At 36.6% G+C, this 12,677-nt stretch overlaps 1 protein-coding gene across 1 annotated transcript; it reads right to left on the reverse strand.

Moving 5' to 3' along the window:
* Nucleotides 1-11,001: 11,001 nt before the first annotated feature.
* LOC127128815 (protein FAR1-RELATED SEQUENCE 5) lies at nucleotides 11,002-12,027 on the reverse strand. The gene has a single exon (XM_051058181.1). The coding sequence runs from the start codon at nucleotides 12,025-12,027 to the stop codon at nucleotides 11,002-11,004; it is 1,026 nt and encodes a 341-aa protein (XP_050914138.1).
* Between the last annotated feature and the right edge of the window lie 650 nt (nucleotides 12,028-12,677).

A 12,677-nucleotide genomic window follows, 5' to 3' on the forward strand; every position in this document is an offset into this window, starting at 1 on the left:
CGGCATCTGTCATGGTCGTGCTCCATATGACAGTACTGACACAGCAGACGATGCAACTCGACCAATGACTGTCGAATATGACTCACATATTTGACTTTATATTTGCCAGGGCATCCCTGGACCATGTTCACTGATTTCCCATGCTCGGGCAATGGGTTCTTCGTAACATTCGGACCTGAGTCCTCAAAGCTCAGTATGCCGCATCGCATCAAGTCTTGAACTTTGGTTTTCAACGGATAGCAATTCTCAATATTGTGTCCCGGAGCACCGGAATGATAAACACAATGTTGGTCTGGCTTGTACCACCACTGCGGGTTAGCAGGCACAGCCGGAGGCTCCCTGGGAGTAACCAGTTTCCGCTCTAATAAAGAGGGATACAACTCAACATATGACATAGGAATAGGATCGAAACTGATCTTTTTCCTATCATAATTCAAATTGGCCTGATTACTGGTACTGCCACGAGGCTGGTAAGCCTGTTGCTGTGGACGATGTTGCTGTTGATACTGAGGTTGTTGCTGATGCTGATGATTGGGCTGCTGATATTGCTGAGAATTATCTCTGAAAACAGGTGCTATATGAGCCACCTGGTGCTGGTTGCCGGCATGACGCACAGACTTCCTCTTAGCAAAGGGTCTTCTTGGTTTAGCATGAGATTACACAACATGTGCCTCCCCATCTTTCTTCTTAAACGCCCCATATCGTTTAGAAGAGCTCTCATCTTTAGACAAACGTCCTTCACGGACACCTTCCTCCAAACGCATCCCCATATTCACCATCTCGGTGAAGTCAGAGGGAGCACTCGTGACCATCCGCTCATAATAAAACGAACTAAGAGTCTTCAAAAAGATCTTAGTCATCTCCTTTTCTTCCAGCGGAGGAGTAATCTGAGCTGCTAACTCTCGCCACCTCTGGGCGTACTCCTTAAATGTCTCTTTATCCTTCTGAGACATGGCCCTGAGTTGATCACGGTCAGGCGCCATATCAACATTATATTTGTATTGCTTGACGAAGGCTTCGCCAAGATCGTTGAAGGATCGGATGTTTGCGCTATCAAGGCTCATATACCAACGAAGAGCTGCACCAGACAATCTATCCTGAAAATAATGGATCAGCAGTTGATCATTATCAGTCTGAGTAGACATTTTCCTGGCATACATGACCAGGTGAGCGAAAGGGCAGGTGTTCCCCTTATACTTCTCAAAGTCAGGGACTTTGAACTTGACCGGAATCTTCACACCGGGAACTAGGCAGAGTTCAGCAGCAGACTTGCCGAACAGATCTTTCCCTCAGAGGGTCTTCAATTCCTTTCGAAGCTCAAGGAATTGGTCATTCATAGATTCCATCTTCTCATTAACATCTGGGCCCTCAGACAGCTCAGAATGATAGATGGTGTCATCTACCCTGGGAATGGTATGCACGACAGGAGGAGGCATTGCAAGGACCGGGCTAGATGCCGGCATGGAAGCAAAAGTAGGAGCTGGAATATCAGGCATGAAACCTGGAGGCATACCCCACGGAAACCCGGCTGGCATGGCATTCGGCATGTAATGGGCACTGGCAGCTGGCACAGTTGAAGAAACCACTTCAGATATAACAGTCCTCTAGGGAGGAGTTGCAGGAGGCGGAGAAGGTTGATGCTGAGCAGCCAACAATTGCTCCATCAGAGCACCCAGTCTAGCGACTTCTTCCTTCAGCTCTCTGTTCTCTTGTTCTAACTGATCCATCACTCTGGCAGAATTGGCTCTGGTATTGTACCGGTGAGTCAGCTTGTCTTCAAAATAAATGAAGAACACAGAGTTAGGCCACAGACAAGAAGACCAGAACAACACCTGCTTATGCAAAATGATGCATGCAATGTTTGTGCACATGCTTTGTTTTATTTCAAGGAACTTTTAGGGTTCTATTTGCAAATTTGAATATTTAAACATTTAATAGCATATGGAAAATATCTCATCAAATATATTCGAGACAAAGAAGTACAGCGTTTTTGATTATTACAAAGGAGAAGGAAAATAAACATCCTATGGATCCCTAGAAGCTCGGGATGCTGGAAGACGAGAAACACAAAGCTTCTTGATCTCTCTCTCATATGCTGCTTCCATATCCGCTTTCTCCTTAGCAAGTCGATCATACTTCCTCTTCCAGAACTTGGAAGACTGAGGAAGCAGAGAAGTCCAGGTATCATTCGGATCATCTATCACCTGATGCTCGAGGAACTCGATCAGAGCGTCCTTCTCCTTGATTTGCTGAAGCAACTCTTCTCTTTCACAGATCCAAGCACGTGAAAGGTCTTCGTCTCTCAACTCCTCTCCGCCTTGGTTAGGGAGTGTTGAAGGCCCAACCACAACCAACGGTGTAGGTCTCGGATAATCATATGGCATAAGATACTCGGAAGCTCTCTGTTTGACCCAAGAAGTATACGGCTCCAAAGCAATGCAGTTCTTCGGACCCAACTCGTTTCTACCCTTCTTGTGAACCTTGCGCCAAGCGCGGACCATCCTGGCTTTCAGGCCTTGGGGATCTTTACCCTCCTGAAAGAACACACCTTCTAACAGAATGTTATGAGACTTATCCTTTAGGGGGAACCCAAGCTGACGACGTGCTAAGATAGGATTGTAGCTGATCCCACCACATGTACCAAGAAGAGGCACATTAGGGAACTCACCACAATAATCAATGATCTGAACAGTATCATACACGCGATCATACCAAGAGATATCATCATTAGTGAGAGACATAAGTCTCGTAGACCACCGTAGACATCCCTTGTTCTCCTTGAAAGCAACCGTCCGCGGTAAGTGAGAAATAAACCACTTATACAACAGAGGCAAACAACACACAATAACTCCTCCACCCTTTGCATTCCTCAGATGCAAAGAGAAATAGGCATCACCCAACAGAGTCGGAACGGGATTAAGAACTGAAAAGATCCTAATGGTGTTCACATCCACAAATTTGTCGATGTTGGGGAACAATACCAAACCATAGATGAGCAACACAAATAAAGCCTCAAAGGCATCCTCACTCCTGGCCTTCCCATAAACGGTAGCTTGAGCGATGAGGAAATCAGAAGGAAGACCCTGAATTCCACCTTTGGTAGTCATATGAGCTTTAATAAGGGATTCATCTATGTGCAACAAGTCTGCGATCTCTCGAGAAGTCGGAATACTCTCCAAGCCACTGAACGGCACCTGATCCAGAATAGGAATACCCACAAGATGAGCATACTCCTCCAAGGTAGGCAATAACTGGAAATCCGGAAAAGAGAAGCAATGATACAGAGGATCATAGAACTGCGCCAAAGTACTCATCAACCCTTCGTCAACCTGAGTAGTCAACAAAGGCAGAAGCTTCCCATAACGAGCTTTGAAACCCAAGGGATCTAATACATAGGATGTCAGATTCCTTAACTCTTTCACATCGGGTTGTCTAAAGCTGTACTTCTTTGTATGCCTTTTCGGTCTTTCCATGTCTGAAAATTTTGCAAACAAAACCCTTTTAAGTTCCTTGAAAATTTTCTGATTTGTCTGATGACATGAATGCAGATGAATACATGAATGCATGTATGCAGCAATCACACTCAAGGATCAAGCAAAGCACACCAGACAAAGGTCATGGGAAAGCTCATAGTATCCTTAATATCAATCATCCATTTTGGTGGATTATAGTTTTCACCTTATCAACACCCAAGTTCCATTGATATTAACAATATATGAACCGGCTCAATCACCCTTAATATCAATCATCCATTTTGGTGGATTATGGTTTACACCTTATCGACACCCAGGTTCCATTGATATTAAGGTTGTCTGAACGACTCAACCATGAATCACGGGTTTGTTGAGAGTCACGAGCATGGAGTCTCGGTTAAGAACCACCCAAAGGGAGTGTACTATGGTTTAAACCTGCCGAACATGTTCTACCAGAGGTTCCCATAGTCATCATCCCATCTTTCGAATATTATCGGAGGAACGAATACTCGTATTCCAAAAATATTCTCAAGAGAGACTCTTATGAGTGTAGTATCGCGTAACAATCGCATCAGATCTGACATCTGAACGACCTCCGCACTACGTCCTAAAAATAGGCCAAGATGGGCTTGGTAAACTAAGGTCCTTGGCTTCTAAGGCACATGATTGAAAGAATAATGCCTAACCACAAATAACTTGTGTGACATTATTAATCCAACATGACCTCCACCAAGTGAATGGACTCGCAAGTCAACTTGCTAAGGAATACTCCACACAAGTCGACAAGACTATGCCATTCTCCTATCCTAAGGTGCACTCGAGTTCGGGTATAGAACTCATCTCACAGAGATCACCAAGCAAACAACAATTGTATATCAAGCAATTCAAACATTACAATCAATACAGTTATCCCAAATTGTACAAAAACATGTCACATAACAAATAAACAATATCACACAACAAGGGTGAAAAGTAGGCAAAACCACCAAGGATATGTTCCCCAGCAGAGTCGCCAGCCACTTTTCTGTAGCGGTGTATTCGTCACTTTATGATTTATTGATTAAACTAAAAGCAAAGTATACAAAGAAATCGAGTCGCCACCGCACTTTTATTTATCCAAAGGAATGGCTAAAAAGCGAACAAAAGCCTAAGAAGTTTTACACGTAGAAAACTAATGAAAAGATCAGAGATCGGGGTAAGGGGTAAATTACGCAATGGGAAGGTGTTAGGCACCCAAAACGTCCTAGGTACTCCTAGGGAGCCCTTTTCACACTTGTTGTACGAAATGTTATTTGTTTATGAAATATTTATTGTGCAAACATGATTGAAGGGATGAGAAAAGAATATACAAGTTATTATTTTTGTGTTTGGATGGATAACCATTGCCTACGTACCTTTACAGGATCAAAACCTCGTAGTTCGGCTAAAAGATTTCCAAAATATGAGTGGGTTCATTTTAAACAAAAGTCCTAAGGTCTTTCATTATCCACGGGAGAAAACTCAACCTTATACAAACAACAAGTCCACCATGTGAGAAAAGCTTCAACTTGCTAGTGAGGGGTTAACCCTATAATAAGCAAGGAAGTCTTACAATTCAATCACTAAGGACAAAAGGTGAGATTAACATCAACCACTAAGATAATTGAGATCTATGGCTAATGTATGAAGACTTATTAAGAATGGACAAAGCCACAAAACAATTGAATGAGTGAAATTAACCAATTAGGATTATTCACAAAAATGGTCAAAGTATGATTAGAATTCAATTCAAAAGAAGTATTATGAAAATGAAGTTTGAAAAGTCAAAGGCTTAAGGCCTAGGTTTCAAATTTGAAAAAGAATGAAAATGTTTGCACAATATTTTTCAAGTTTGAGTTAACATGCAAATGGAGGTTTAAAGAAACAAAAGGTGAGAGGGTTAAGGGATGTAAAACTTCTTAGATGCTCACCTCTTGAGATCATATGTAGATGATCCAAGTGATTCCTTTGGAATAGGCAACAATGCAAATAACAAATGAACAAAGTAAATGGATACCGGATGCCAATCAGTGGACTTATTCCAATCTCCTGAAACAAAACAAAACAAGGATACCAGATGCCAATCTATGAACTTATTCCAATCTCCAAAGAATGATCATAGGAAACAAATGCCAATAAATGGACTTACAATTGACTCCTCGTATACAACAAGCAAAACAAATGCAATAAGCAAGAGGAAACAAGTTGCCAATAAATGGTCTTACACTCGACTCCAAGGAAATAGGATGCCAATAAATGGTCTTAGTCCCAACTCCTTCCAGATCATAGGAAACAATGGCCAATAAATGGACTTACAATTGATTCCTCAATGGACAAACAAAGATGTCACAAAGATATGAACAATGATCATGCAATTATGTACAATTAATGATGATAAATGCACAAAGGCACACATAAGCAGATATGCACAGATGATCAAGCAATCAGACAAACAAGTCAATTAGCACACACTATACACAAGCAATAAGGCTCAAGCAAGGTTAGACTTTACAGTCAACTGGAATGGGGTATGTTGTGCTCTTAACCCTAACATTGAGAGTTAGGGTGAAGCAGATGAAATGGAGATGAGGGGTGTGCCTCATAGCTCTTATCCCTGGCCTGGGAGAGCTTTAAACAATAGAATGTGTGGGAGTTCAGAAAGTTGGAACTCTTCTCCACAAATGATTTAACTCTATAAGATCTTGGGTTAATATCCACAATGCATCAACACATTGTGTGAGCAAGGTGGATGACACACTGAATAGCAGGAGATGGATTACACATCTCTTTTATCTGCCAATTGCCTCATAAGAGGACTTTTCCTGCTTGGCACAAAGATAGACAAACACAAGCATTGCCTCTTAAGGAGGACTTCAGGCAGGTGCCTACCAATAACAGCAGGTCTTCCAGACTACATGAAGAAGAGAGGTTATACCTAAGTGGTTAAGCAACCAAGCAAAATCAAGTTCAAAATGAACTTAAAGCAACTTATGTACTTGTGGAAACATCAATCAAATCAGTACAAAGTTCAGACAACTAAACAACAGTCAATAAGCAACAAACAATCCCAATGTACACAAATGTGTAAGCCAAAGGTCAAACTCAAATGAGTCAACATCAACCAACAAAACATACAAAGATTAGTAATCAAAAGGCAAACATCAATGCTCAAATGATGGAGCATCAACAACTATGGAACTTGGATGTTCAACCTGAAATCAAAGCTCAAATGTGAGAGGCAAACCACTAAGTCAAAGCCTAGGGTCAAAGGTGGAGAAAAAATTCAAAACAGAAGCTGAAAATTAACATGAATCAACTTCAAACACATCTTGAAACAATCCAAAAGGTCTCACATCAATATCATATACCAACAGCATTTCATGATCAATTGAAGTTTAAGACAATTTTAAAGCTCAAATGTGACCAACCAGAATGAAAAATCTCAATTAAATCAGAAATGATTCAAATAATTCCAACAAAATTCATGCTCACTCACAACATCCATAATATGCATCATACAAAAAATCAGGACAATTGGAGATCATTTGGCATGGCAAACACATCATATAAGTTGAACAAGCAAAGGTGTGACACAAATTGTCACACCAACTTAACATGATCATAAAACAGAAATGATAAATGGTAAAAATACCAAATCAACACCAAAATGTCAAGCAATGAGTCTAGTTTCATCATGCAAATTTTCAGATTCATTGAATCAAAGACCAGCATTTCACAAATGAATAAGCAAGGCAAGGTACAAAATGGATACATGTTCACATACCCTAGCACAAAAAATTAATCAGCCAAGCACAACTTGTGATAATATGATCAAAAAATAATAGACAAGATAAGGATCATGATGCAAAAAACCTCATAATTTTTGGATCAATTTTCAATTATATATGAATTTTTAAAGTTGAGAAAAAAAAGAAAAAATGTATGAAGCATAGCACATGAATACATGGAAGGAAATAAAAAAAAGGCATTTGAATGATTTGTCTCTGCTGGGAATCGAAATAGGGACGGATTCAAACGCTGGCGCCAAAACAAATGAAACGCGGCGTTTCATTTAATCCACATGGCACGGTCAAAGCTACATGGCAGAGTCACACACATCTGAGCCAATGGATGTGCTATGTGTGCAGTGACGTGGTCCAATGGCATGCGAACCCTAACAAACACATGCAGAACGCAGGAAAGCATTCTCTATTGATCAAAAACCGTGGCCTAAGCTGGAAGTTCATCTTCTTCCTCGTGCCATTCATGAACAGTAACAACATCAAGAACTTTTATTCCAGAAATCACAATTGGATACACAATCCTGTAGATCTTTCATCAAGGATCACGAATACATGCATGGCTAAACCTAATTCCAATTATCATGAGCAAATCGAAGCCAAGAACATTCATGCATGGAACTTTAAATCAACATTACTCAGCCAATAGTGCATGGAATTTCATGAATCAAAGCTCAGAATGATCAGCAAAAAGAGATCTATAACAACATCACAACAATTTTAAGAATTAAGAGGATTGATTCATGACCTCTTGAAGAGCAGATCTGGAATTCTCGAGCTATAGGCCTTGGCAATGCTTTATAGTTCTTCTATAATGCTTGTACAAGTGATTGGAGAGGAAAATGGAGCTCAATTGCACACGATCTCACCAAAACTTGAAATCACCATTGTTGCTTCACTCTTCAAGAATGCTTCGATGCAGCTCTGTTTTCTTCAATTCCACGTGCAATTCTACTCAATGATACCTCAGGAGCAAGAATCAAGCAATGGAAATGGCTCTTGTTTGAAGAAATTGGAAGAAAATTTTGAGAGAAAATTTTTGTGATTTTGATCTAGATCTGAATTTTGTGTTGTTAATCTGAAAAACAGTTAGGGTTTTGGCTTATATAGGTCCTGTTAATCACCTTCTAATCATGCTTAAGCCAAATGTTAAGTCGATTAATCATTTAGGAGTGTAGGTGCAAATTTGCCTTTTTTACCCTTATGCATGATATGCATGTGAACAGTGCACGAAAATTGCTCATTTCCACTTAAAAAAACATTTTGGAGCCAATGGTAATGGTAGAATGTTTGAATGATGCACAAAATTTAAATTTCATGTTTTCCCTCCAAAAATCAAGTGAATTACCAAATGCTCATGTGATGATAATTTGTGTAATGCAATGCATGTTTTGGAAATTAGAGGTCAAAAGAAGAACAATGCAAAAAGAGCCATCCAATTTGGAGTTTTGGTTGAGAAGTTATGCCCATTTGAAGTTCCATGCATAGTTTGCCATGTTTTGATCATATCTCCTTAACCACAGATGAGAAATTGATGATCTTGAACTTTTTGGAAATAGGAAAGAGAGATCTACAACTTTCATTTTCAACAAAATTTCATTTGAAGCTTTCTTGATGATGTAATTTGAAGTTGAAGTTAGGCTAAAACCTTTCCATTTTTGGCAAGTTTGAATTATAGGTCACTTTCTATTTTTGGAAAGTTTTGACCTGACTTTAAATTCTTCAATGTTGATGTTTGAAATGTCAAATGAGACTTGTTTGAACATGAATGAAGTATTTCTAATCACTTCCCACCTCCAAATCCACAGTTGACTTGGCAGTTGACTTTCTAGGTCTTCAGTTGACCTGGCAATGTTCTGATGAAATTCAAGCCTCTACCACTTGGGATTTTGCTTCAAAATGGCTTCATAGCTCATATGAACTCTTGATAATGATTATGGGGTCCAAATTCTCAAGAATGGCCACCATCTATTGCTCAATGACTGCCTTTGACTGTCTTGACCTGTGATTGCTTCATCTGCAAGACAAAGGTTAGATGACATATTTTTGTATTTTTGGTTAGTGGTAAAAAAAAGAAAAGCAATGATATACAAATGCAAAACATGCTTGGTGATCAAGAATCACTCTCGATAAGATAACCAACCCACAGGGAAGGAAGCAAGGTGCACAATGATCCTTGAGGCAATGTGATGATATGATATGATGCCATGAGGGATCTTAGGGACAAAATTGGGGTCTTACAATGAGGTTAAACTCTAAACTAACAATATTTTCTTCTTTTTTATGATTGCATGACTTTCCAATTTTTTCTCATTTTTTTCTTTCAATATTAAATTTAAGTAGAATAATTTAGCTACAACTTAGGTGAAAAATTAGTGTTAGCAATGCTTTAAAAGCCTATCTGCAACCGCAAAAATGGAGGCAAAACAGTACCGTCAAATATCTATACCCATATCGTTATTCGCCATTTTTATGTTAAAGAATAAATTGGAGTTAATTGACGATTGCAATTAATGTCACGACGAACTATACCGACCAAAATCGCAAAAGCTTTGCACTATCGCAGTCATTTTTTAAACCTTAATTGTTAACATTGTTTATGACATTCATAAACCTTTGTTCCTGCCATTACATTTTTCATGGCAGTCATATTAAGGTAAGATATCCCTTAACTAATATGTTTATGAAAAGATTTATATTTGATTCTTTGAACCATAAATCAGACCAAAACTAAGCAAATTATTTTATTGACATAACAATTTTTTTCGTTCCAGTTTCTTCGTTTGATTGATTTTTCAGACATATTTAATACATATTTATTCTAAGTAATTTGTATTTTTATATTATTGCAAACATTGATGAAGAAAGATATAATAAATTGTCTCTATAGATTAAGCATGGAAAAGAAGAGAAAATAAAAATTAACTATCTCTCTACATAAAAGCATTCACTATCAGACAAAATTTGAAAAAAAAATTCAAAAGTTAAGAATAAATGGATAAGCACATAACTTTATAAAGAATGAGAAATGCTTCTCTAATCCCTCATAGACTCCAACATAAAAAAATCAACAAAATACCATTTAATCTAAACACAAAAATCACAGTAGAGTAAAATAGTAAGTACAAAATGCCAACAACTTAAATAAGGCTCTGATGAAGTCTCCAAAGAGCATATAAGCATCTTGTTAAATTTTCCTGTTCTAAAAGATTTGATAAGGCATGACTTGAATAAAGACCTTAAATTATAATATGAAGACAATTAATTATTAAAATTAACACTAGTATAAATATAAGCAAAAGTAGTAACATTAGAAAAAACTATTACCTCTTAATCAACCAACAATAAAGAAGTTTCAAAATAGAGTTTGAAAACTGAATTTATCACCTAAAAATCATAAGTATGTTGTTAGTGAATCAAATTAACATGATAAAAAAATGAGAAGACATGTACATGTAATTTTAAGATACCTTGTTTGATTTAAATTTGGACATTTAGGCTTAGTATGACCCCTTTTCATGCAATAACTACAAGTAGAGAAACCTTTTCTGACCATCTCCAAACTGCTTTTCATTCGCAAAGTCCGCGGACGTCCTTTAGTTGCTATAAGTGGAGGATCATGCAAAGCTATATTAACATCAAATACTTTTGGCATATATTCAGATGTTGAATCAACAAACTTCTTATTTGACCCTTCAATATCCAATAAATCAAGTTTTGCAATCCCATATTGCAAACTTTAAATTGCAATATCGTGATGTTTTTCGGATTGTGAACCCTCTTTCTGATAGTTCGATGGAGTGAACCATAATACTATTAAACAATAAAGTGTCAGAAGTGTTGTTGCTTCCTTCTTGAAATCCTTCAATTGTCACTTCTTTTACCTTTTCTTTTTTAGCATTAATAGACCATCTATGTAAAACATATTGTGAAGGGAGACAATAAACTTTTTTCTTTATGAATACACATAATACATGTCTACAAAGAATACATGAATATTCAAACATGTGACAACTACAATTTGTTTCTTTTGAAGTGACATGAAAATTCACATAGTAGATAGGCTTCTCTTTGTAAATTTCACGAACTTTATACGTTGAGACTTCAATAGAAAACTTAACCTTTTCTGTGATAAATAATTGAGAACCAACCAACTCATCTTGAAATATTATAAACATTTTTCTTGTATAAATTTTTGAAGTTTTTTCTTCCATGGAATATAAAGTTCGTAAAAGTGGCTTTAAATTTCTTGTTTTGAAAGTCTTCTCTCTTTCCTTGTTGTTACGTGCATCAAGAGCTTTTTCATATTGTGTCACAAATTGGCTTAATGAAGTACTTGAATTCAAAAAATCCTTAAAATATTTATTCATACTTTCACTCCTTTGAGTGGTAGACATTCCTGCATAAAAATTATGACGTACATAAGCAGGAATCCATTTTTCTCGAATGGAGAATATCTTGTTTAGCCATTGATTATCTTGTAATCCATATTTATCAATCATTGCTTCCCAATCAGAATCAAATTCTTCAACAGTGGTAGATTGGTGGATGCACTTGTAAAATTGATTTTTAAATTCACCATATTCGTGATAGACACGATTCAAGTACTCGGGAACTTTTTTCTCAATATGCCACATGCAATAATGATGATTAACCTTTGGAAATACCTTTGCAACTGCATTACTAATAGCACCATCTTGATCTGTGATGATAGTTTTAGGAGAAATTCCACCCATTGCTTCTAACCAAGTACTTAGCAACCAAAAAAAACTCTCTATAGTTTCATCCCATAATAGAGCACAACCAAAAAGAATGGATTGTTAATGATGATTAACTCTTGTGAATGGAACAAAAGGCATTTTATATTTATTTGTCAAATACGTCGAATCAAAAGTAACAACATCACCAGAGTATTTATATGCCATTTTGGATCTTGAATCAACCCAATATCCCTAAGTATTTATAACTTTAAAAAATTTGTATCAATTAATATCAAAGTATTTATATCAATTAATCTCTCTCTCTCTCTCTCTCTCTATCTATCTATCTATATATATATATATATATATATATATATATATATATATATATATATATATATATATATATATATATATATATATATATATATATATATATATATATATATATATATATATATTTCCATTTTTGTTGTTGTTATATATAGAGTTTTTAGTAAAATATGACAATATTAAAACTATAATAAAATATGGTTACAGAATCGAAATAAAACTATAATAAAATAAAATATAAAAACAATATTAACAATATATATATATATATATATATATATATATATATATATATATATATATATATATATATTAATATATATATATATATATATATATATATATATATATAT

The sequence above is a fragment of the Lathyrus oleraceus genome, chromosome 3 (genome assembly GCF_024323335.1).
Source record: "Lathyrus oleraceus cultivar Zhongwan6 chromosome 3, CAAS_Psat_ZW6_1.0, whole genome shotgun sequence".
NCBI classification, from domain to species: Eukaryota; Viridiplantae; Streptophyta; class Magnoliopsida; order Fabales; family Fabaceae; genus Lathyrus; species Lathyrus oleraceus.

What these genes read in the sequence shown, in the direction of transcription:
- LOC127128815 (XM_051058181.1), bottom strand. Translation starts at nt 12,027, where the DNA reads ATGGGTGGAATTTCTCCTAAAACTATCATCACAGATCAAGATGGTGCT.